General features: G+C 41.2%; 3 protein-coding genes across 8 annotated transcripts; 2 read left to right on the top strand and 1 right to left on the bottom strand.

Moving 5' to 3' along the window:
* Nucleotides 1-236: 236 nt before the first annotated feature.
* Nucleotides 237-9,431, top strand: LOC108131897 (uncharacterized). 3 transcript variants are annotated; one of them, XM_017251005.3, is made up of 4 exons: nt 237-393; nt 7,955-8,035; nt 8,821-8,950; nt 9,018-9,431. In XM_017251005.3, the coding sequence occupies exons 2-4, from the start codon at nt 7,960-7,962 to the stop codon at nt 9,205-9,207; spliced, it is 396 nt and encodes a 131-aa protein (XP_017106494.2). In that variant the 5' UTR covers nt 237-393; nt 7,955-7,959; the 3' UTR covers nt 9,208-9,431. The 3 variants fall into 3 exon arrangements, with proteins under 3 accessions (XP_017106494.2, XP_017106493.2, XP_017106495.2); XM_017251004.3 differs by lacking the exon at nt 237-393 and adding an exon at nt 5,510-5,667; XM_017251006.3 differs by lacking the exon at nt 237-393 and adding an exon at nt 5,511-5,667 and having other exon boundaries at nt 7,959-8,035.
* Nucleotides 9,432-11,183: 1,752 nt separating this feature from the next.
* Nucleotides 11,184-25,377, bottom strand: r (carbamoyl-phosphate synthetase 2, aspartate transcarbamylase, and dihydroorotase rudimentary). 4 transcript variants are annotated; one of them, XM_017250911.3, is made up of 8 exons: nt 25,301-25,377; nt 23,543-24,330; nt 20,240-23,491; nt 20,064-20,168; nt 14,951-15,090; nt 12,053-13,889; nt 11,607-11,990; nt 11,184-11,543 (listed from the first exon to the last, which is right to left on the bottom strand). In XM_017250911.3, exons 2-8 carry the CDS (start codon nt 24,314-24,316, stop codon nt 11,334-11,336), a joined length of 6,702 nt encoding a protein of 2,233 aa, XP_017106400.2. In that variant the 5' UTR covers nt 24,317-24,330; nt 25,301-25,377; the 3' UTR covers nt 11,184-11,333. The 4 variants fall into 4 exon arrangements, with proteins under 4 accessions (XP_017106400.2, XP_017106402.2, XP_017106398.2 ...); XM_017250913.3 differs by having other exon boundaries at nt 23,543-24,325; nt 25,301-25,359; XM_017250909.3 differs by lacking the exon at nt 25,301-25,377 and adding an exon at nt 25,080-25,294.
* Nucleotides 15,450-19,170, top strand: LOC108131846 (uncharacterized). The gene is made up of 2 exons (XM_017250914.3): nt 15,450-16,118; nt 16,727-19,170. Exons 1-2 carry the CDS (start codon nt 15,598-15,600, stop codon nt 19,158-19,160), a joined length of 2,955 nt encoding a protein of 984 aa, XP_017106403.2. The 5' UTR covers nt 15,450-15,597; the 3' UTR covers nt 19,161-19,170.
* Nucleotides 25,378-25,523: the final 146 nt, after the last annotated feature.

The raw sequence follows: 25,523 nt of genomic DNA, 5'->3' as shown, positions 1-25,523 counted from the left end.
TCCCCCCCAAAAACCAAAAAACGTACAAAAATGTACCAGAAAAATCAAGAATAATATATATACAAATTACGTGTAAATAAATTAACGAAACAATATCAGCAAAAATGCGTTTGTAAATAATTCGCATTGCAACGTTTTTTGTAACATTAATTGCACAAAAAAAAAAAAAGACTCAAAAACTGTAAAATAAATAACAAAAAACCAATACTCTTTGTATAAAAAATAAACAAGTACAAAAATACAAAAACAAGAAACATAAAAACAAGTGCAATAAGTCGAGACACAGTGCACTGATTGTTGACTCAAATTTTAAGTGCTACAAATTTTCAGTTTTGTTTATTTTTGTTTCGTTTTATTTTGGTCGCCAACAATTGGCGCAAAAAACATACAAAGGTAAATAAATAAACCAGCAACCAAATAAATACAAAAACAAGAAAACAATGTAAGTGTACAAAAGATACATTTACGATTGCATTTAAGACAAACGTTTTTATTTAATTTAATTACGAACGTCAATTGGAAAGCTGGGAAGGGAACAATTTCCAGAGATACCATCTGGCAGAAAAAAAACAGGAAAAATAATGCTGAGAAATTCGGAATTTATGACGGAAATTCCTATAATGAGGAAAACGAGAAAATCTATAATGTAAGGAAGTTAAAAGCCATTTAGTTGCTTGACGGCCGGAAAATAGTCGGGCCTGAGTATATATTTTAGGTGAAAAGCCGACAAAATATAGTTTTTTATATAGAGGATTTTGAAATGTTAGTCTGGTAATATTTTTTAATATTTATAATAGAATAAATACATATGTATGTATATACACATTTTTAAGTTAAAAGTAATGATTTAATTCGTTCTTCCTAATATTTTGATACATTATATATCTAAAAAACATTTCAACATAGTTTATTTTAGAACCTTTTAACATAAAAAAGCTTTTCATTCCAAACATTTCTTTTCTTAAAAATATTAAAAATTAAATCAAAGCTAAAGTCAAATTTAGAAGATATTTTGAATACTTATTTCCTTCTAACTTTTTTCTTATATTTTATACATCCATATATTTATTTAAACCCAATGTATAAGACATATTTTGTTAAGCTACACTCTTTCTAGAAGCTAATTTTACTTTGTTTAAAGTTGATCAATTTTTATAATTTTCTTATGCAATTTATTCGAATAATATATACTTATATTAGTCTAATATATTTTCTAATATACTTCAAGAACAAAAAAACATACTACTCCCAACATACTACTTATATATAGTTTTTTAAAGATTCCTATAAGTTTTCCCCTAACTGCATTAAAAAAATCTTAGTCACAACAAGTTAAAGCCCAAAGAAAATCGGGAAATACGTAGTTATTTCCATGAGTCCCTGCTGTGCCACGTAATTGTGTCTTTTAAGATCCGCCAACTGTTGTTTGCTGAATGGGGGGGAATGGGGAAATTAAAAGCATTTTCAAATAAACAAAAAGGCAAACTCTGGCAAGCTGCAGTTGTTAATCGATAATTTCAGTATTCAGTTTGATTTTTATGGCCACAATTGTAATTTGCTGATAAACAACAAGTGGACGAGCGACGACCACACGACAATTGTTCATTATTATTTATTATTTACTATTTTTTTTTATTTGTTTATTTTATTTTTTTTTTCTAAAACGCAAATTCATGTGACAACAAAAGCAATTTCTTGAGGCGAAAGTGACGGAGGGCTGCCTTGCTATCTGGGCTAAGAAACTTGTGCCAAAAAAAAATAAAGATAATGCCGAGTGGTCTGGGCCCGTCTGTCTCAATCACTGATTGACTATTATTATATACATACATGCATACATATATATACTCTCACATAAAGATCCTTGTCTAAAATTGGGAGGCAGATTGCGGTTTATTTATGGCAATTTGTTTGCCCACTTTGGCTACGTCATTATCATTTGCCTGTGTCATGATTTTTGGTAGTCCAAATAATATTGTAGACGGGGCTTCTTAGAAATAAGTGCGTGTAGCACTTGATCATTTTTTTCAAGTTAAAGAAAACAAAAAATAGGGTAAATAAAGTAGGTAAATAGTCTGTGTTTGAAGTTTTTCAAACAAAGATTGAGACTTGGGACTTGGTTTTAGTTAGCGTTATATGATCAGTTTTGTAATTTAAAGCAAAAAATTCAAATCAAATTCTAAATTAAATTCTAAATTATACAAAATTATATTCTAAATTCTTAATTATATAAAATTATGCCTAGATTTTGAGTTTTTTGAAGCTTAATCGTTTTAAATTTCGTGTTTATTAAACCATGTGTTGGTAAAAAAATGTGTTTTGTTAAGAAAGTTTTCCCTTGTTTTGGTTTCATAATGCATACAATTATTTTTAATTAAATTTTAGCTTATTTCTAATCAAATATAGAGTATAAATTGAATAAGCTCATTCATTATCTGTCCAAAACAAAAATTGAAAGCTAGTTTCTATGTCATTTTACGTAAACTAAATATATTACTTAAACCATAGTTCGCTTTTTAATTAGCTTTTAGCTTGTTAAAATTTCAAAATGCACAATAATTTAATTAGGTTCTGTACAGTTATAGAATGTGTTATAATTTTAAGGTTTTTTGAGAGATTTTATGACGTAATAGTTCAAAACTTAAGTGTTTTATGTACCATAAGGTTTTGTTTCATGAAGCTTGTAATAATAAAGCTATTTTCTGATATTTTAAAACATAAATAAGCAGGATTTGTTAACGCTAATAAAATTCGAATAAAATGCAGTTGAAAAATACTCTCAGTGTACTATTCCCACACCGGAGATGAGTGGACAGAATGTGAACAAGTTGTGCAAATTGTCCATTGATTAGAAAGTTCAAAATCACATGGTTGGTAGTTGGGGGCGTCCTAATCTTGCGCTCAATATTTATTTCCATTTCTATATTCGAAAACTGGGAAAACCCCTCTAGTCCGAAAATGACAAAGCACTTTTTCAAGAAGATCCTTTAACTCATAACCTAATCAACATCATTGATTAGAAATCAGAAATAAAATTAAATATGTGGACTATTTAAAAAAAAATCTGTACACAAAAGATAAGACAATTTATTTATTTTTTGATGAAACGAGGCCACTCGAAGAATCTCTGATTGCTTTTGATAAGCTCCAGCGCCAAAATACCTATGAGTCATTTTGGAGTTGGAGCAAATACTGCCAACCCTGGTCGTAAAGTACCAGGTTTTTAGAAAATAACTTCAAGTCTAAAAAACGTTGAGAGAAAAAAGCGGAGAAAAAAAAACAATTAGCCATCTGCGTCATTGCGAAAAAAAAAACACTTGTCTTCCATCTGAAAGGGAGTTAGGTAGGCGTGGCTGGCGTTGGCATCTACAACTGTGGCAGAAATTTTAGAATAAATAGAAATAACCTATATAGGAAGGGTTATTTTTTGAGCCATTTTCTATGGGTTATCTCGGCTTATAAATCAAGATTTTCTTGCAATTAGTTTTGGGGACCTAATATACCTAATATTAGGGCGTTAAATACCTAATAGTTTAAGGGACCTATAAGTCTAAGACCTATAAATACCTATAAGGACCTATAAGTCTATAAAATTAATATTATTTATTGAGGACTTGGTTCTATAAAAGTATGCGAAGAATTCATCAAGCTAAGTTAGCATTATGTTTGTGTCTACAATAATAATATAATCTTTTTTAAGATCTTTTTAGGAAATTATAAATTTTAAGAGGTAGTTACAATAATTAATCAAAAACTATCGATAGAAATAGGTAGAAAGCTAAGACAGGATTATGTTTGTGTCTAAAATATGAATTATTTGTACACTTATTTAAACACTTTATTCCATTAAATGAAAGATATTTAAATGAAAGATATTAAAGGGAAAATGCAAAGAATTTATCAAAAATTATCGATAAAATCAGAAAATTGCTTTAGTATTACAAGGTTTATGAAGCAAAATAATAAAATCTCTCAAAAAACATTAAAATAATAATAAATATATAGCAATATATTTTATAACTGTAAAAAACCTAATTAAACTGTTAAGAAGTTTAACTGTTTGAAACAATAAAAAAGCTAAAAACTACATAAAAAGCGAACTACGGTGTAAGTAATATAGCTTACGTAAAATGACATAGAAACTAGCTTTCAATTTTTGCTTTGGACAGATAATGAATGAGCTAAAATTTTGACAAAAAATATTTCTAGAAAATGTTTTAAATATCTAACTTTAAATCTTAACGTAATCCCGTGACTAAAATAGTTGTTTAAAACTTAAAAATCGTGTATTGTCTTTAAAATGTTCTCAAGTAAATACCTATTATTCTAACCAAGACTGTAGAAATTTCTACAATCGATTTAAATTCAAGCATCTGAGAAGAGGCGCCCGCCTCCATGTACCGCAAATTCTTTTCTCATGTCGCGTTCTAAGTTTATTTCTATGCTCGCTCCGTCCGGGACTTATCACTTATCGGAAAATCATGTCGGTTAATGGAACCGAGATGAAAAATCGGATCATATATACAACATATACATATATGTAGTATCTATCACTATTGGTAAAGGTATTTGCCTTGATCTACTGCTGTCACTATTTAGTTTTTTTTGTTGCTACTTGCTTTGATGGCATTGAGGGGCTGGCATCGCTTTCATTTGGCTACTATTTCAATTTCAATTCCATTGCGTTCGTTACATTTTAATTAGATTTAAGATCATTTTCGTAAGCAGCTCAACTTGACTTGAGAAATCCCGCCTTGACAGCCCCTTTCCATCCGATCGCCTCCTTTTTAACCCATTGAGGTATCGAAAGTGCAAAAGAAATGTTTAGAATTCTTTAAATTCTTAAAGTAAATTATATTTCAATTAAAAAATATTTCTTAGATTTTTTTCTAGAATACATTTATATCATTTTCCTATTTCCTATACTTTTGAAATATTTATTCAAAAAGACTAATATTTCAGAGGTTTCAAAGGATGATTTTAAGGATATTCCCCAACTAAGCGACATATTTTGAAGGTTCCTTAAGTTTATATTTAAGTTTTCCTTAATTTTATTTGTCTGGGATTAATAGGATATTGTTTTTATAATAATTACAAAATAATTGGGAAGATAAAGTAAGAAAAAATTTATTTTAAACACATTTGGGTTAAAAACAATGAGTACTTTTACTGCTTTAAATATTTTATAAAATAAAATACTCTTTAAATACTCATAAAATATAAGAAACATTAGTACATATTTTCAAAAAAACCCAAACTGCGTATGAGTGAGAAGTGTTTGAAGCTCTTTTCCAAAATCTTAGACTTTTCTTGATTTTTTCTCTTTTTAAATTTTGAAAACAAACCTTAAAATTTCCTCAAAACCTTAGAGGATCTTAAGCTATTGGAGGGTTAAGTCTGATTCCGAAAAGAGCTGCTTGAAAAGTCGACGTCGACTGCGCTGCCGGCGTCTCAGTCGGCGTTACCGCTTTTGGCGCAATCGAAAGTTTACGTTTCGACTTTACGTAGATCGCATTAGTCGGACGCTGAGTGTCGGCGGCGTTAGTTCACAGTTATAAAGCCAAAAAAAAAATTAAATTAAAATATAAAAAAAATATATATTTTAAACTAAACTAAAGAACAACAAAAATCGAAATTCGCAATACCATATATAAGCTTGATAATAAACTTGTAAGTCCAATTCTGTTCTTGGAAGCAAAAAAAAACAACAAAAAAAGTTACCTAATTTTAAAGTGCTCTCGAAATTCAAGTTTTTATTTCGCACATTATATCATGGGTAATCAATTGATTAGTATAAATTTAATGACAGTGCAAAACACCAAAACACCAAATTTAATTTATTTAAATCAGATTAACAAAAACAACAACGAACCATTTCACCACTGAGAGTTATTTATAAAGTCCGTAATTCGTGCAATTAAATTGTAAATTGTTGCCACGACAAATGATTAAATTAATTAAATTATTAATGGCGGCGGCGGTGATGACAAAATAATAATAATGGCAATAAAAAAGAAGATGCGATTTTTATAAATATATATTATATTTTAGTTTATATTTTTATAGTTTTATAAACAAAAAAAAAACAAAACCAACTTTGTTGTCGCCTTTCTCTAGAAACTTGGCTGGCGATTTCCTTAGTCTCGCGCTTTCCTTCCTGTTTGAAAAGATACCATTAAATCATTATCTAAACAAATGAACATGTCTACAAAAATTATTCATAAATATATTCATTTTGAATATATATTTTAATAACTTAGCTATAAGTACTATATTTTATATTCCATTTGGGAAAAAGAGTTAAGAAACTGAAGTTTAGCTAAGAAATCTTCTTTATTTTTCTAGAAAACATTCGAATTCTATAAACCATTTCCCTTAAATAATATTATATATAATAGCCATTTTCATGACTATAATCTTTGAAAAAATCGTATCTTTATAAAGAAGGCCCTAGTTTCATTCTCTTTATTTTCTTACAGTGTATTCATCTATAATCCAGCTTTCGTTGTATTTTCTGTAGTTTTTTTTTTTATTTTGATAGTTATTCGATCCGCATGCAAAACATGTGTAGACCTAATAAAAAAACAAACAAATTCTGTGCTAATCAGGCAAATGGATTGCCTTTAAATTCCAATCATGGCAGCCCATTAAACTCCCTTTTTTGGACTTCGTTCAAATAGAAATCCCCCTTTCGAAATGAACAAGGTGGTGGTGGTGACAAGTGGCGATATTCCGCAATTTGTTCCAAATCTCCTAAATTAACTTAAATGGAAATTTATTCTAAACCAATTTTACTTCCTCACGTTTTTGTTTAAGGTTCTTTTTAAAGTTTTTGTTTTTGTTTCTTAAAAAAGGTAAAGATAGACCTGCGACTAATTGCTAAAAATGTCAGATAAAATTCTTGTTAAAAGTTTAAAGATACCAAAAATAATACAGGGATACTTCTTTAGGGTTGAAAATAAATGTTAGTTTAAAAATTAGTGTTATTAATGCTTAAAATTTAGTGACTAAGGGATACATAAGTAATTTCTTGTTGTCCAAAAAATTAGGAATACTTTTTTTGAGTAAAAATATAACTTGCAGCCTGTTATTACCATTTTTTAATAAGAAATTTTGCATCTTGCATCTTTAAAGTCTCACTCCAAAGTCTCTTAAGAAACCACTTAAGGAGTTCCACCTGTTGACTAGTTTAGTGACAAATATTATCTGAAAAGTGTCTCTTAATGCCGCGTCTGCAGCCAGATGCCGAAAATGGCCTGTAAGCAATAAAATCAAAGTAATTATGGCCAAATAAATCACTGACATCTCAACTTGGGCAAAAATTATTGCCCTCAGCTGATAAGCGACATCAGCTTAGCTTCTCCGACCAATTAATTAGCTACTGCTACAGCGACGGCGACAGCGACTGCGACTGAGGCAGAAACCGAAGCAGAGGCTGCGGCAGAGGGGAATTGCCTAATCAAATAACCAAAAAAAAAAAATTAATAAAGTTAAGTCGAGCGTGCTTTCGGGCTTTTTTTTTGTCTGCTGCAACTGGGCCAATACAGTCCGTCCGACTTCCCAAGATCAAAGTTTGGAAAACTATAAATCAACAATAAAATTATTTTAATTATTAAGGATAGAAATAAAAAAAGATATATTTAATTTTTATATTTTATAAAAAATATCTCAAAAAAGGAGACCTTTATGTACATATGTATAATTATGTATCTAAGTGTTGGATAATAATTTCTCTTAACTATACCCTTCAAGGATTCAAATAAATCAAACTAATTTTAAACCATTTATATAAAAAAATACATATTTATATAATTCTTTATATAATTCTTATTTTATATAACTTGAGTATATTTTAAGCAATCTTCACTGTAACTTCATTAATTTATAATTTGTATTTGAACAATTGGTTAACGGCCCTCTTGTGGGTTTTCGTTTTCTTGTTTTTCCCATTTCCCAGATAGTATGGACCTGAAAATGGAGCTGGGCGGTTATATGCAATCATCACCCAATGCCAAACGATTCGTGGTCGAGGATTCGAGTAAGTGAAATTAATTAATTAATATAATTAATTAAATGTAGTTGCCAAATGGGTTCCTTGCCTTTCATTCTTCCGGCTTAGAAAGTCCGGAAGTGCGTTGACGCCGTCGGCGTTGTCGTTAAATAAACCTGAATATATGGCTTTCGGTATATCCGATCGGTTTGAAACAAATCGGATCGGTTTGAATGGAATCGGATGATGGAAACGGTTCAGATCAAGTTGAAGTTCAACGCCAGACACCTGTCCCTGAAAAGCTAAAGTTTCTTGGGCGTATTTTACACAAAACAAATAAAATTTTTTAAAATTTTTATATGCACTTCTTAGGAAATGATAAGAATGTGAAAAAGTGCCTTTCATTTTCAAGATTAAGACTAAAGTTAAAGTACTTAAGCTTACTAAAGTTTCAATTACAACATTTTTTTTCAATAATAACAAAGAGACACTTTTAAAGACATTCTGTTTCAAAAAATTCACAAACCAAAAAATTACAAATGTTTTAATTGATATAGGTTTAAAATTAATTTAATACAACTTTTAAAATTTTAAAACGAATGCAACTTTCTAAAATGCATAATTTGAGGTCGTTTTTCCAATGCTGAAATTCCCCAAAGTTACGCATTTTTTAAAGCTCTCGGCTTTAACGTCGTGATTCGTTTACCTTTACACGGCTTTGACCTTGGCTCCAATTTACATTTCACACACCCGACGATTTGAACCAATCACTCACCTGTTGCTTTCTCCTTTCTTACCGCACCTCCCTCCGTTCGCGCCCGACCTCCTGGCAGTTACCAAGGTCACTTCTGACGGGGAACCGCATGGAATGATGACAATGGTGGCTGGATTATCTGGACTACTGGCAGCCATTATAATTCTAGCCGTTTTGGCCTCCATGGTGGCCTGTCGCAAGCAGCGAAGGTAATTTTAATGGCTTAGACAAATTTTTAATTTCTATAAACTTTAATAATATGTATATACTTTACAGTCCCTTAAAACGTAAGAGCCGCAGTTCCACTAACGTGGCCATGACCAGTGTCCAGTCAGATCAACCGCAATTGGCTGGAAATTTGAATGCTGCTTTCGCCGAGAGCACCTTGACCCTGGACAAGGTAAAGGCTCAAGACCAGGAGACGCAGTGGCAGCCGACATCAGTGGTTGTGGTGGAGCGGTATTAATTATGGCACCTACTGGGACGCGTGTGGTTTTTTTTTATTTTGTTTAGTAAACCTTTGAGACTGAGACTTAGCCTAAGGACTTCCAGAATTATCTTTTATGATATATATGTATATTTACCTAATATTTTTTTGTACTGTTAAAATTCATAGAGAAAACATATTTATATTTGAACTGTATTTATAAAACTTATCAGAAAATTCAAATGAAATGTAAAAATACAAAATTATATTAGTTATGGGTAATTTAAAAAGTGCGCAATCGCAAGCACAATCGCTATAAAGCGCCTCTGTTGTAACTTACTATCGATAGTGCGCTTACAGCACATAAACGTGCGATAGTGCGCTTTGCAGCACATCAAGTGGGCGATAGTGCGCTTTGCAGCACATCAATTGGGCGATAGTGCGCTTTGCAGCACATTAGCTGTGCTATAGTGCGCAAAATAGAATCGGATTGACTATCGATATTGCGTTGTAATAATATCGAGTCGAAAAACGGTCGAAAATGAGTTGTTCGATATCGAAAAACGTGGTATGCAGTTCGATGGACATTTGACCGCTGATTCCAAAAATGTGCAAGGCTGCCGGATCGGACCAAAATTGGACTTTCTACAGCCCATATCTCGGCCATTTGTGGTCCGATCTGGCAACGCTTGGCATTTTCGAAATCAGCGCCCCAAAGTCTCTCGAATTGCATACCAATTTCGTCGAAATCGGACAAAAAAATTTTCGGCGAAAATCGGAAAAAATCGTGATGGTTAGCCTTTCCATTTTTGCGAAAAAACGGTCAAAAATGAATTGTTCGGTATCAAAAATCGTGGTACGCAGTTCGGTGGACATTCGAGCGCTGATTCCGAAAATGTGCAGGGTTGCCAGATCGGGCCAGAAACAGAGATTCTAGAGCCCATATCTCGGCCATTTAAGCTCCGATCTGGCAACGCTCGGCATTTTCGAAATCAGCGCCCCAAAGTCTCTCGAATTGCATACCAATTTCGTCGAAATCGGACAAAAAAATTTTCGGCGAAAATCGGAAAAAATCGTGATGGTTAGCCTTTCCATTTTTGCGAAAAAACGGTCGAAAATGAATTGTTCGGTATCAAAAATCGTGGTACGCAGTTCGGTGGACATTCGAGCGCTGATTCCGAAAGTGTGAGGCGTTGCCAGATCGGACCAGAAATGGGCTTTCTAGATCCCATATCTCGGCCGTTTGTGGCCCGATCCGGCAACGCTTGGCATTTTCGGAATCAGCGCCCCAAAGTCTCTCGAATTGCATACCAATTTCGTCGAAATCGGACAAAAAAATTTTCGGCGAAAATCGGAAAAAATCGTGATGGTTAGCCTTTCCATTTTTGCGAAAAAACGGTCGAAAATGAGTTGTTCGATATCGAAAAACGTGGTATGCAGTTCGGTGGACATTCGAACGCTGATTCCGAAAATGTGCAGGGTTGCCAGATCGGGCCAGAAACAGAGATTCTAGAGCCCATATCTCGGCCATTGAAGCTCCGATCTGGCAACGCTCGGCATTTTCGAAATCAGCGCCCCAAAGTCTCTCGAATTGCATACCAATTTCGTCGAAATCGGACAAAAAAATTTTTGGCGAAAATCGGAAAAAATCGTGATGGTTAGCCTTTCCATTTTTGCGAAAAAACGGTCGAAAATGAGTTGTTCGATATCGAAAAACGTGGTATGCAGTTCGGTGGACATTCGAACGCTGATTCCGAAAATGTGCAGGGTTGCCAGATCGGGCCAGAAACAGAGATTCTAGAGCCCATATCTCGGCCATTGAAGCTCCGATCTGGCAACGCTCGGCATTTTCGAAATCAGCGCCCCAAAGTCTATAGAACTGCACACCAATTTTGCCGAAATCGGACAAAAAGTTTTTCGGCCAAAATCGAAAAAATCGTGACTTTGAAGGCGAAAAAAAATTTTTAAAAACTTTTTACTATTTTCAAATTAAAAAAAAATAACGAAAATAACAATTTGTTATATAATTTAAACAACTTATTGAATTATATTTTCAAAAAGTGAATAAAAAAAATTGGATTGTATAAAAAAAGGTATAAAAAAAAGGAGAAAATCCGTAAAATGTGTCAAGAGAAGGCAGAACTTTATGCTTTGAAGCTTCGAATCTAAATGGCTGTGTTGCGACATCCAACAACCATGGCCAGCAAAGCCATCCGGATGTACATGCCGTATTCCGCCTGTCGGAAATATGCGGCCCTCGGATCGGAATCGAAGTCACGGCTTATTTCGTCCAGTCGTGGCAGCGGATGCAGGACGATTGATCGCTTCTTGGCCAGGGTCATCAGCTTAGGCGTAATAATCAGTTGGCCACAGCACTGAAACAGAATTTTAGATTCAAAATAGGTTTCGTTTGTGGCCGCAAAAATTGCAAAGCTCACCTTTTCGTATTCCGCTTGGCTGGTGAATCGCTCCCGTTGGATTCGGGTCATGTAGAGCACATCCGTGCTGGGCAGCACAGATTGGATGTCATAGGCAAAGTTCTGCTTGATTCCACGCGAGCTGACGAACTTGGTAATCTCGTCAGGCATCTGGAGATTCTCCGGTGCCACGTACTGCAGCGTTACATTGTAGAGGGTGAGCAGGCGGGCCAGTGAGTGAACAGTGCGTCCGTTTTTCAGATCACCAACCATGGTGATGGTCAGGCCATTGACCGTACCGATCTCCTCGCGAATGGTAAAGATGTCCAGAAGAGCCTGGGTGGGATGTTCTCCAACCCCATCACCGGCATTGATTAAAGGTTTCCGGCTGAAGGCAGCAGCACGCTGAAAATAACAAATATTTTAATTTTTAAACAGAAAATGAAGGTAAGAAACAATCAACAGACCGCAACAGCTCCCGGGGTGGGATGACGCAGGACAATGACATCCGCATAGTTGGCCATCACTTTGATGCTGTCCTCCAGGGACTCGCCCTTCTTCACCGATGAGCTGACCTCATCCATACTGATCACCCGGCCGCCCAGACGCAACATGGCTGCAGCGAAGCTGCACTGCGTCCGGGTGCTAACCTCGTAGAAGACACTGGCCATGATCTTTCCGCGCAACAGCTCGTCCACCGGCCGATCTTTAGTCACCCGCGACTTGAGCAGCTGCGCCAGATTGAAGATGTCGTTCAAGTGCTCCTTGTTGAACATGTCCACGGCAAGGATGTGCTTGCCGATCAGTGAATGGGCAACGGGATTCGGACTCGAACCGGGCATGGAGGTGCGTTGCAAGTATTCCCGTAACGTGGCGTTGCTGGAGGAGTCCAAACGCAGGCGTGGTGATGGCGAAACTGGGCGCAGGAACTCTTTAGTTTCGTCCACAAAGTGAACCTTCGTACCGGAAGCGGGGACACCGTCAACGGTGGTCAGGAGTCGGGCAAAGGTGTCATTCGCATCACTGTCACTGGGCAGAAGGTCTTGGGCGGACTGATCCGCTTGTAGCAGGGCGGACTGCTTGGCTCGCACGTTTTGACCAAAGCCCGGCTTCACCAGCACCTGGCCATCGATGAAGGCCACCTCGCCGCGTAGCACAACGCGATGGACACGTCCCTTGATCTTTTGGCCCTCGAATGGCGTCCAGCCGGCCTTGGTCTTTTGCTCGCCTCCTGCAATGGTCCACTCCTCGTCCAAATCCACTTCAACATAAGTGTGCGGTTGCTCCGGCAGATTGAATATATTCCTGGGATTGCGATGGAACTTTCGCTTGATGTCCTCCAGGGTGAGGCGACCTTCTTGGACCGCCTGCAAAAGCAGGGGCAGTATGGTCTCCAGTCCTGGGAAACCAGGTGGCGGCTTCTCCGATCGCTTCTCGGCCAACGTGTGTGGAGCATGATCGGTGGCAAATACATCAATATACTCCAGGTTCTCCCACAACGCCTCCTGATCCTCGAGGGAGCACAGGAGAGGCCTGACCTCCGCCATGCCGAAGCCCAATCGATCCACGTCCTTGGTGCTCAGGAACAAGTGATGCGGACACACTTCGCACGTCACGCGCATGCCCTTCTCCTTGGCCCCCCGTATCAGTTGGATCTCCTCTTTCCTGGCCACATGACAGATGTGAACGGGCCGATCCAGCAGATGGGCCATCAGGATCACAGCCGCTGTGCTTTGTTTCTCCGCGTGACAGACAATGGGCGCCCGTTTCGGCCAGTGGGTGAGATGTCTCTGCCAGGAGTTCATGTCCGTCAGCTTCAGCGTGCCAAAGGTATTGTTCAGATACATTTTCAGGCCACACGCCTGACTGGCCAGCTCCTGGACCTGCCCCCAATTGGTGTCAGTGGCACCCACATACAGCGCATAATCGCAGCGCGCACCATTCTTCGCCAGCTCCTGGAACTGGGTGAATGTTTCGCGATCCACAATCGATGGATTGGTATTGGGCATGGCACAGACCATTGTCACACCTCCGGCCAAAGCAGCGGCCGTTCCGCTGGCGAAGTCCTCCTTGTGCGTGGCTCCCGGTTCCCTCAAATGGACATGGACATCGATGAATCCGGGCAGCTTGATAATTCGCCGCGAGGTCATGCAGTCTGTGTGCGTTTTCATGGCGGGCTTGCCGCCCGTCATTCGCATCGATTCCACCAGCAACTTGGTGCACTTGACATCCGTCACCAGGGGAATCGAATAGTCGACCGCCAGTCGACGAGTGCGATAGCCGTGGGTCATAAACGAGGAGACACTGTAATATATAACAAGAATTTTAATAAAAGTATTTAAATTTTAAAAGGTATAAATAATAGAAAAGGTTTACTCTTTAGGTAGATAGTTGGTCACCTACCTAAACAGTCGTTCTTTCTTCCATACTGGACATAGAAAAGAAATCTATTATAGCACTAATCTGTAGGACTTTAACTATTTCAAATACTGAAGGTATTTAAATTTCCGAAACGTAAGAACTTGCATTATAGCTTCAATTTCTTGAATATCAATAATGATTTATAGCCGCGGTGTAAAATATTGTTAATATCTTACAAATACCCATGATTAAGTATATTTTAGACTCGAAATCATATTAATTTGTTAAACAAACAACCCAAGTGGGATATAAGCCATATAGTTACGGAAATTGATTATTAAACAAACACCACACTATCTCGTAGGCCATAAAGGAGGAGTTCCCGTTTTAAAGTCATACTGTTTGACAAGTGAATCATAATTTCTAATTGTTTCCTCAGACAGTCAGTCGTTACACAAACAACTATATAAGCGTTTGAGGTTCTTACATTTCTAGACATTGTGTCAGGAGTGTTTAAAGATATTTCATTTTAGTTCCGTATCGAGAGAAGTATATATTAGATAATGGAACCAGATAACTTGAAATTAAATACTGGAGCAGATCTGATGGTAAATTTTGAGGTTTGTTAAAACGTAGTTCCATTTTCTGTGTATCAGATTATAATTGTTGTGTCCTATTCGAATGAGGGCAGTGGGTCTTTGAAACATTTTGTTGATTCTATTTTGAACTCGTGTGTAATTAACCTTGAGGTAATATGACTTTATTGGACTGGTTACTATTAATACAATTATTAAAGCTCAGAGCTTATAAGGTCTCATGCTAATGTGTGTCTTGATAACATACAATGAAGAAAAAAGAAGCAATGCACAAATAATGGGACAAGTTCATAACTAGCGATAGCGATAGGTTCTTATAAGCCTAGGCCAATACTAATAACAATAAGAGGGCTCCAGGGCTACTAGTTACCTTTCCCGTACTACCATTTCAACTACCGTTCAACTCACCGTCTGGCACCTCCTCCGCTCATGGGCAGGTTGATGACCAAGTCGAACTGCTTGTTGGCCAGGAACTCGGCCAGGTGACGCAGCTCCCCGTTAATATCATCCGGAGTCGTCTTATCGAACGTCCACTGCACAGATTCCACCTGCAAGCCAAACAGAGATTGTATAAAATGTAAAAGCAAATATTAATGAATAAACAGATGTACTTGACAGCCCAAGGACAGTACCAACTTGTCGCCCAATGTAGATATATCGTTATTGATGCACTTTTCATGTCTTTATTGATACTCAATTATAAATTAGAAACTGTATGTATGGTAAAGCAACTATGAGATACCCCGTACTACTCTCCTGGAAATTGTTCAATCTACTTTATTTTAAAACGCACAAAAACACAAGTTGGATCATTTTTGGACGATATGTAATTCGTGTTACGGAACGCGTCTAATACCCCTCCGGGTGCCGGAAGCAAACAGTGTCAGGGGAAGTCGGAGCTCTTCAATACCTGATTATGGTGTCTGATTGTTCATCTTATCTTATCAGAATTGAGTTGCTTTCAATGGCAGCAAGAGTAGAACAAACTATGGTAACACATCAGTCGTGTATTGCCGATCAAAGATCACTGATGTCAGATCTCTGATACGTCCAAAATGGGTTGTAATTGGTCGAAATCGGAGGCATATAATTCCTCCACACCGAATGCTCTCCAAGCCGGAATTCCACAGCTTCGTGATCGGAACAAGGATCGAATAAAAGAGCAGCACTCGATCCAGAAAATAAAAAACAAACATAATCGAAAAACGCGCCATGAAAAGCCTCTGGAGTTGCAAAGTTATGGGAAAAATCTGGCGCCCCAGCTGCGTCTAATGGGTGGCAGCAATGGTAGTAGTGCCACCGAATGTGTCAGTGCTCTGTATGCCCGGACATTGGAACAGCAACGCGAGGAATTCCAGCGTACAGTCGAGGAGAAGACTCTCCAGCAATTGGATGGCCGACTGCACATGTTTCTGCTCAACCAGCTCCTACTGGGCCTTCAGTTCTTTGCCCATTTCGAACCAGAACTGGCCCAGGTGGATGCGAACGCAAAGAAGTACAACTCCAGTGATCATAGCCTGATCCAGAGCAGTGCCATTGACTTGGCTGTGGCCCGAAATGTGCTCTACAAGTCTGGGTAGGACATTTTTTGTAGAAGTTTGTTGAAAACAAAATTGTGGCGACCGTGACTTTTTAAACCTAAATCCTCTCCAATCACCTATCAAAATAAATCAAAAGTGGCACCACCTTATAATTTAAAAAAAGAAAATAATGATTATTTTAAAAAAGTTATGAACGAATTAATTCAAGTTGGTTTTGAAGGAAGTGTATTGAAAACAAAATTGTGGCGACCGTGAATTTTTAAACCTAAAACCTCTAAGCCTTCACCATAGAGGTTAGAGTCTCTGAAAAAAAATCAAAGGTTGAACAAAATTATATATTTATAAAGAAATTTTTAGAATGCTTTCTTAAAACAAAATGCCTCTCGATTAATTCCAATTTATATTTATGGAAGTGTATTAGAAAAATAGTTAAATCTCTGCCGTAAAACCTCCACTAAATTAAATCAAAAGTTCAGCAAAATTATACTTTTTAAAGAAGAAAACTTGCTTATTTTTTGAGAAGGTGTCAAACGACTCGGTGTATATTAAATTGTGGCGAACGTGACTTTTTAAACCTTAAATCTGTTACACTTTTGAGTTAAAATCTCTATCTAAAACTTATATACCCCCTGTTTTTTTGTAGGACCTCAAAGTCATCTCTCCAGCCACTTCAAAAACCCCTCACCTATGTGATCTTTGAGAATGTGGACGTTTCTGGACCTCAAGATGCCAACTATGACTCCATTTCCGCCTTGTGCAAGGTGATCCTCGAAACGGACTACTACCGGACAATGCCGTGCTTCTCCAAGTATTCTTCGCTCATGGAGCAGACCTGGTGGAAGGGCTATGTGCGACTGAAGCTACGAGATCAGGCCGGATATCCTCGCGTGGAGTCACCAACTGACAGCCTCGACGAGGGTGAGATCTATTCGAAGGGTGGCTCATCCACCTACTCCCTGACCTCGGCCAGTTCTGGTTATTCATCCGATGTCTACGATCATGTATACTTGGACAAATTGAGCAAACTTCGTCCATTTGATGACCTGAAGCTGACGGGGATTGATCCTGTGACGAGTAATCAGTTGCCACCGGCATGTGTGCGTCGGTTAGCCGATTATGTGCCATCTTGGCCGGAGCAGAGCGATAACGAAGATGTGTCTAGTGATCAGGAGGACGAGCAGGAAGAGGATCAGTCAGCGGAGCAGCTGGATGAGGACGCCGAGGATTCTCCTGCTGGCTATGAGAAAGTACAAATTCACCGACAATGTCATGCGGAGCAACTGCAACAGTGCTACCTTGGTTCACCACATTTCATGCTCTATTTCGGAGAACTTCTACGCCAGAAAATGGGACCAGAACTGGGCATCACCGACTCTCAACTGAGGACTGGAAAGTATCGCGGATGCAGTGTCTATACCAGTCGAGAGGAGCTTGTGCCCGCCATCCATGTGCCCTTTGTGCCGGAATGTGCCTTTGCTTTCGGCCTGCGAGACCGATCTCAGGTCACAAATATCCACACGGGCGAGCAATTCCAGTGGCCCACCAAGCAGATGCGAGATAAGATTCGCTCCATGGGCTTCCACTTGGTTCCGGTGGGCTATTCGCCCAAGCACACATTGAATCCCTTCAGGGATCTCGAGTGGAAGATTCGATTTCCCCAGGCGGAACTGTACCTGGAACGGCACTGTCTCACGCCCATGCAACTGAAGGTGTTCCAGCTTATGAAGCTACTGATGAAGACCTTTGTGGAGGGGTCGTGCGACCAATCCCCCGGCGATCTGCTGGAGCAGTTACGGGCGCACCTGTTCTGGCAGTGCGAGCTCTATAGCAACGACTGGCCGGGGGAGTTTCTGGGCGAGAGTCTGGTGCGGTTCATTCGCACCTTTGCCGACTGTCTGGCCCGCAAACACTTGAGGGACTACTTCATCGAGGAGAGGAATCTCTTCGAGCACATCCCAGAGTATACGCTGATGGAGCTGAAAAGGATAATGTCTGGAATAGCAGAGCAGCCATTACTCCACGTTGTGCACGCTCTGAGGAATCTCCAACATTCGCCGGACTTCTATCCCCCCTTGGACTACAAACGATTGCTGGAGAATCTGTGTAGCAACGACTACCTGGACCTGCAAGGTTGGGGTAAGTTCACGAGTTCTCGTCTCCTCGCTGAACTGGAAAATAGCCAGGAGCTGGAGCAGGAGGCGCCGTCCAGCACGCCGAGACAAGTTACCGATGCGAAGGGTTTTCTCGGCCTGCCGGAGCACCAGGAGCGACCCAAAACTAAGCAACGGCGAAGAATCCAACAAAGGCAGCCAAGACCGAAACAAAATAAGCCACAAGATCTAGATGACCTCGACGATCTTCTGAAGTTGGCGGGCGATTATTCCGATTATTCCTACAGCTCCGCCTCGATATCTTCCGTTGCCTCTTCCGGCTACCAGGAGTCCTTGGGCAAGCCCCAATTGAACGACGGCCTGGAGATCCTGCGACGCACCAATATTCTCGAGCTCCTACTGGACCACGCCCTGGCCATGCTGGCGAAAGCCGTGCACTTTGGCAATCGTGATCATGCCCAGTTGTATCTGGAGCAGGGTCAGCTACTCTGTCGGTTGTACCAGAATCTCGGCTGCTCCCAAAAGTCCCAGCACTTTGTCCAAGAACTCCAGCAAGGAGCTGCCAAAATTGAGGCCATGAGCGAGACGCCGGTCCTGCCCCGAGGAGTTCCCGTGGAGAAAAGAGTCACCTTCGAAGACACAGTTCAGATTCACTCGCCCAACTCACCGGCGAAGATCCATCGTTCGCCAAATCCGAATCGCGAAAGTATTCGCCAAAACCCCGAAGAAGATTTGGACAAAATAGACGTAATCGTTGAGGACCATGATCCCATAGAGACTGATGTGAATGAGGAGAATCAGGAGAGACCCAAGATCGAGGAGACTCAGGAAACTGTCCTCAACGATAGCTCAAAGAATCCCCTAAACGCTTTCCTGAATCGATTCGATGGTGATTCCAATTTACGGAATAAATTTAAAAAAATTGTTCTACCCAAGACGGAGAAGTTGAAGGACTTCCTAAACTAGGTTGTTCCGCAGGCGGAAGGAGTTCCATATAACCATATAATAATATTCCATATAATAAATAATCAAGAAAAGTCGGTTGCGATAAGATACAACTGACAAGAATTGCGTCAGTAGAGTAATTAAGGAATTAACCTATAAATTGTAGGCCATTCCACGAAAAAGATCTATAAATAAGCCTATCTATATATATAAGTACATTGCTATCAGATTACATCAATCAACACATATATGTTCATATAACGTTATCGACAGAGGTACTAGGGATAGTTGGGATAGTATATTCGGCAATATATCATAGGGAAATGTCTGGACAAGAACTCTATGTAAAAAGTATTATTTGAAAAATTAAAAGGAAATGATAGGAATAAACCATTTTAATGTTTAAAATTATACTATGTACTATACTATACTTCACAAATACTTTACTTCACTAATATATCATACTAATATACCATAATATTATTCTTTTATCGCTAGTACTACTATAAGTATTATTTTGAAATAGAAAAAATATAAAAAGAAAATATATGAACATACCATTGCAATGCATAAAATTATACCATACTATATATATTATATCAGTCGATATCTGTATCTTTCTAATATCTGTATAGTATATCTGTCCATTCTATATATATTATACTATTATACTATACTAAAATATAATATTATTGTAATATACCTACACTATTGTACTACACTACTACCATACTATACCTTCTATTAAAAAAATGATAATCTAAAAATTCCTAGTGTTTTGACTTTTTTTTACAATTAAATAGGCAAGTATTTAATTTTAAATAATTAATAAATAATTTGATAGTTGTTAATATTATGATTTTAATTCAGAAATTTAATAATTAATTTAAACAATATTTAAAAAATATACATCTCGGTACTCACATCCACACCATGTTCCGCATAAAAGTCTCCAGTGCCCATGGAAGCATAGAGCTTGTAGCCCATCTTGGCCAGATCCCGAATGGAAGGTAATAGCTCCATTTTGTGCTACCAGAGAGTTAAAAAATTAAATTAAAAACTTTAAATAAAAAATATGAAAAATTAAGGTATAAGCCTACCTTGAAACTGCCAATCGAAAGGAGCACGGCGTTCTTGGGTATCTGGAAGCCGGTGGACATCATGGCCTTGAGGTAGGCCTCGTAGCGGTTGTCGCCGAAGCAGGCCACCTCGCCGGTGGAGGCCATCTCCACGCCCAGCTGAACGTCCGCGCCGGCCAGCCGAGAGAAGCTGAACTGGGGCACCTTCACGCCCACCTTGCCCACGCCGTGCAGGACATCCGTGGGCTCCACATCCAGGCCGACAATGGCCCGGGTCGCCGTGGCAACAAAATCATGATCGAGAGTCTTGGAGACGAAGGGGAAGGATCTGGAGACACGGACATTGCACTCGATGACCTTCAGTTCGTTGTTCTTGGCGATGAGTTGCATGTTGAAGGGTCCTGTCACATCCAGGACACTGGCCAGATCGCAGGTGATCCGCTTAATGGCCTCCAGGGTCTCCGGATTGAGATCCTGGGGCGGCGTCACCAGAGTGGCATCACCGGAATGAACGCCGGCGTTCTCCACGTGCTCAGAGACGGCCATGCAGAGGATCTGTCCATCGGCCGCCACCGCATCGACATCGATTTCCTTGGCCTCGGTGAGGAACTTGGAGATGACCACCGGATGCTCCCGACTCACCTCGGAGGCGGCGTTCAGATACGTTTCCAGATCCTGATTCGAATAGGCCACGTTCATGGCGGCGCCGGACAGGACATACGACGGCCTCACCAAACAGGGATAGCCGACCTCCTCGCAGAACTCGATGGCCGACTGGAGGTTGGTCAGCTCCTTCCAGCGCGGCTGCAGGATGCCCTTGCGGTCAAGCATGCGGGAGAACTTGAATCGGTTCTCGGCCGTGTCAATGGACTCCGGCGAAGTGCCCAGAACCTTGGCCTGCTGGCGATGCAAGTCCATGGCAATGTTGTTCGGCAACTGGCCGCCCATCGAGAGGATGATGCCGTCGCTGGACTCCATCTCGTAGATGTCCATGACCACCTCGAAGCTGATCTCCTCGAAGTACAGCCGATCGCACATGTCGTAGTCGGTGGACACGGTTTCCGGATTGTAGTTGATCATGATGGTGGGTCGCTGCAGTTTCCTCAGCTCCTTCAGGCACCCAACGGCGCACCAATCGAACTCCACCGACGAGCCGATTCTGTAGACACCCGAGCCCACAACGATAGTGTGTCCGCCGGGGAAGTCCACATCGTGCTCGGACCCGGAGTACGTGTTGTACAGGTAGTTGGTGCTAGCCGGCCACTCACCGGCCACGGTGTCGATCTGTTTAACGTGCGGCCGGATGCCGAGCTCCTGCCTCAGGTGCCGAACGGCCAGTTCCGTGCTGTTGAAGGCCTTCGCTATCTGCTTGTCGGAGAAACCCAAACGCTTGGCCTCCAGCAGGAGGTCAGCCCTCTGTTCGTTGCTGCCAAGCTTGAGCTCGCTATTCATTTTGATGATCCTATCCAACTTGTCCAGAAACCAGTTATCAATCTTCGTCAGGTCATGAAGCTCCTGGATGCACAAACCCTTTTCCAGAGCAGCGGCCAGGACGAAGGGTCGGCGATCTGTGGGCTCCGACAGCTGATCGGCCAACTGGTCCTCGTCCACCGACAGGACGCCGGCATCAAAGCCGAGCACATCGCTGTCCACCATGCGCAGCGCCTTCTGGAACGCCTCCTCAAAGGTCCGCCCGATCGACATCACCTCGCCCACACTCTTCATGGAGCTGCCGATGTGCTTGCTGACCCGCACGAACTTGGCCAAATCCCAGCGCGGTATCTTCACCACACAGTAATCCAGCGATGGCTCGAAGCAGGCCGTCGTATTGCCCGTCACCGAGTTGCGGATCTCCGGCAGCGGCAATCCCAATGCCAGCTTGGCGGCCACATACGCCAGCGGATATCCGGTAGCTTTGCTGGCCAGTGCGGAACTCCTCGACAGACGGGCGTTCACCTCGATGATGTAGTACTGCTCGGAGTGGGGGCACAGCGCATACTGGATATTACACTCGCCGACGACCCCAAAGTGGCGGATCACCTTGAGGGCGGTGCTCCGCAGCATCTGGTACTCCCGATCCGAGAGGGTCTGCGACGGAGCCACCACTATACTCTCGCCGGTGTGTATGCCCAACGGATCAAAGTTCTCCATGTTGCAGACGGTGATGCAATTGTCGTAGGCATCGCGCACCACCTCGTACTCCACCTCCTTCCAGCCCTTGAGCGACTTGTCCACGATCAGTTGGCTGGAATGGGCCAGCGCCTGCTGGGCCAGGCTCTGGAGCTCCTGCTCGTTGTTGGCAAAGCCGGAACCCAAGCCACCCAGGGAGAAGGCAGCTCTGGCCATTACAGGGTAGCCCAGACGGCTAGCCGCCTCCAGGGCCTCCGCCACGGAATAGACCGCCTCTGAGGGCGCCACCTGCTCGCCAATCTCGTTCACGCGGTCGGCAAACAGTTTCCTATCCTCCGTCTCTATAATGGACTGGATGGGTGTGCCCAGAATCCTCACATTGTATTTGGCAAAGACACCGGCTCTCTCCAGTTCCACGCCGCAGTTCAAGGCGGTCTGACCGCCGAACGTAAGAAGCACTCCGTTGGGCCTCTCCGATTTGATCACCTGCTCCACGTAGTGCGGCGTCAGGGGCAGGAAGTAACACTTGTCCGCCATGCCCTTCGAGGTCTGGACGGTGGCTATGTTCGGGTTGATGAGCACCGTCTGGATATTTGATTCCCGCATAGCCTTGATGGCCTGCGATCCGGAATAGTCGAACTCGCCGGCCTGGCCAATGGACAGACCGCCCGAGCCCAGGATCAGCACCTTGCGCGGCTTCACCACCGCCGGCTGGTCGGCAATCCTTGCCGGCTTCAAATGCGGCTCAATCAACTGGGCAATGGTCACATCCTTGCGTTTGATGCTCTCCAAGAAGACGTCGAACAGGAACTCGGTATCCTGCGGTCCGGCGTGGTGCTCCGGGTGGAACTGCACCGAAAAATAGGGCTTTGTGGCATGGACAATGCCCTCGTTGGTGCCATCGTTGGCATTTACAAACAGTTCGGACCAATCCACGGGCAGTTGTTCCAGATCCACGGCATAACCGTGATTCTGCGACGTCATCAGACACCGGCCAGTGGCCCGGTGCAGGCAGGGTAGATTGTGACCTCGGTTGCCGTACTTCATCTTGTAGGTGGAGCAGCCGATGGCCTTCGCCAGGAGCTGGTGGCCCAGACAGATGCCAAAAATGGGTTTCGTTCCGTTTTTCAGGACTTTTCGAATCTACAGAGGAGGATATTAGTAGAGTTTCTAATAATAGTGGAGGCAGTTCACCTGCTGGATGATCTCATCACAGCTCTCGGGATTACCCGGACCGTTGGACAGGAAGAGGGCGTCGAACTGTTCCTCCTCCAGGTTGGCACTCCACGGCAGCAGAGTAACCGAAGCACCTCGCTGCAGCAGGCATCGCAGTTGATTCAGCTTAAGGCCACAATCAAGGATGGCAATGCGCGGACCGGATCCATTCGGATCTCCGAACACCTTGCGCTCCTGGACACTGCATTCTCTGGCCAGATTCCTGAGATTGGGATCCACAAAACTGCTCTTCTCCAGACCCTGGATCGGTGGCTTCTCGTAAACAATCTTGCCCAGCATACTGCCCTGTTCGCGGAGCTTTTTGGTCAGTGCTCTGGTATCTATGCCACTGATTCCGGGTACTTTGTGCATCTCCAGCCATTGGGGCAGCGTCTTCCAGAGTCGCCAGTGCCAGGCACTGACGGCCACTTCGCCCACCACCAGGGCCGTGGCCTGAACGGCGCCCTTCATCCACTCAAAGTGCAGCGGCAGACCGTGCTCATCCTCGTCGGGCGCCGGGACACCATAGTTGCCAATTAGTGGATAGGTCAGCACCAGGATCTGGCCACTGTAGGAGCGATCGGTGAGGGCTTCTGTGTATCCGACCATGCCCGTTTGGAAGACCACTTCGCCGCCGACACCAGCTACGGCATCTCCACCGGGTCGGTTCGATGGCACGTAGCCGAAGGCATTGCCGGCCATGACAGTGCCATCCTCCAGAACCAAATAACATTCCTTGTTTTCGTTTGGCATCTTGGATTTCTGTACTGCATGGAAAATAATTAAAAAAAAAAAAATAAATAAAGGTTACATGTGAACCCCCCTAACCTATATACCCTCGGAGCTTTAAGATATTCTACGGTACCAACAAAAAATGCGACGCAAAAGCAAAAGCAACATGTGTTTTTATCTCTCCCTCTCTTTTCCACTCCCTCCCACAATACGACAACCCCCAGCAGAGAGTGAAGCTGCCCCAAAGCCGGCATATACATCCTCTCTCTTTCTTTCTCACCTGACTCTTAAAAAGAACATCAACAACAACAACAAGAAGAGCTTAAAGCAAAAGGGAAAAACTATACATAAACCAAAAAGCCGACGGAGCAACACGATTTTAATTGGGAATGGACAGGGCTTATCTCGTTGTGGTTGTTCTTGTTTTTTGTTATTCAGCCCAGTTTGAGGTTTGTTTACTTGGCGACAGCGACAAGCGACCACGACAACCGCGACGGCAATCGGGCCAGAGATAAAAGGAAATCATAGACAAAAAATTAATGAAGTCGGCCGATTGGTGTGCGTGTGTGTGTGCGTACAAACACGTGTGTAAGAATCCCAGACTTCCCAATTGTGGGAACCAGTTTTTATTTTTGAAACAATAACAAAAGCTTAATCAAGATAACAAGGACACAATGGGGTTTTCATTTTAAATTAAAAACAAATTCATTAATTGTACAATAAAAAATGACATGAAAAAAAAGATTCCTTTACATGAAGTTCCGTTATCCTTTCTAACACTCACATTAACTGTCCACTATGGTGTTCCCACTCTGATGCACTTGCACTTTGGGTTGTGGGTGAGCACGTTTTCGTTCCTTTATTTTTTTACTTTTTTTAAATAAGACGCGGTTGATTTTATTTTGATTGCTTTTAGCAGAATTTGATCAAATTGTGATGTTATCACGCTCGCTGCTACAAAAACAATCAAGCTCCCTTGTTTTCTTGTCGATTTATATCACTTACCGCGCAAATGAATTGAAAAACGTGTGGCGCAGCCGACAACCAAATTCGCCGCCTCACTCACACTCTTCTTCTTATCCGTTCTGAGCTTGGATCTTTGGCGGTTTGGCTGTTTTCTAGCTAGACTTTTAAATTATTCTGTTAATAGATTTAACGACTTTAAAATTTAAATAAATTTATTTACTTTTTTTTAATAGCTGATTATTAAAGACTAGATTTTGTTTTG

The sequence above is a fragment of the Drosophila bipectinata genome, chromosome XR (genome assembly GCF_030179905.1).
Source record: "Drosophila bipectinata strain 14024-0381.07 chromosome XR, DbipHiC1v2, whole genome shotgun sequence".
Taxonomy (NCBI): Eukaryota; Metazoa; Arthropoda; class Insecta; order Diptera; family Drosophilidae; genus Drosophila; species Drosophila bipectinata.
The sequence above is the reverse complement of the archived record's forward strand: the minus strand, read 5'-3'. Positions and strand labels throughout refer to the sequence as shown.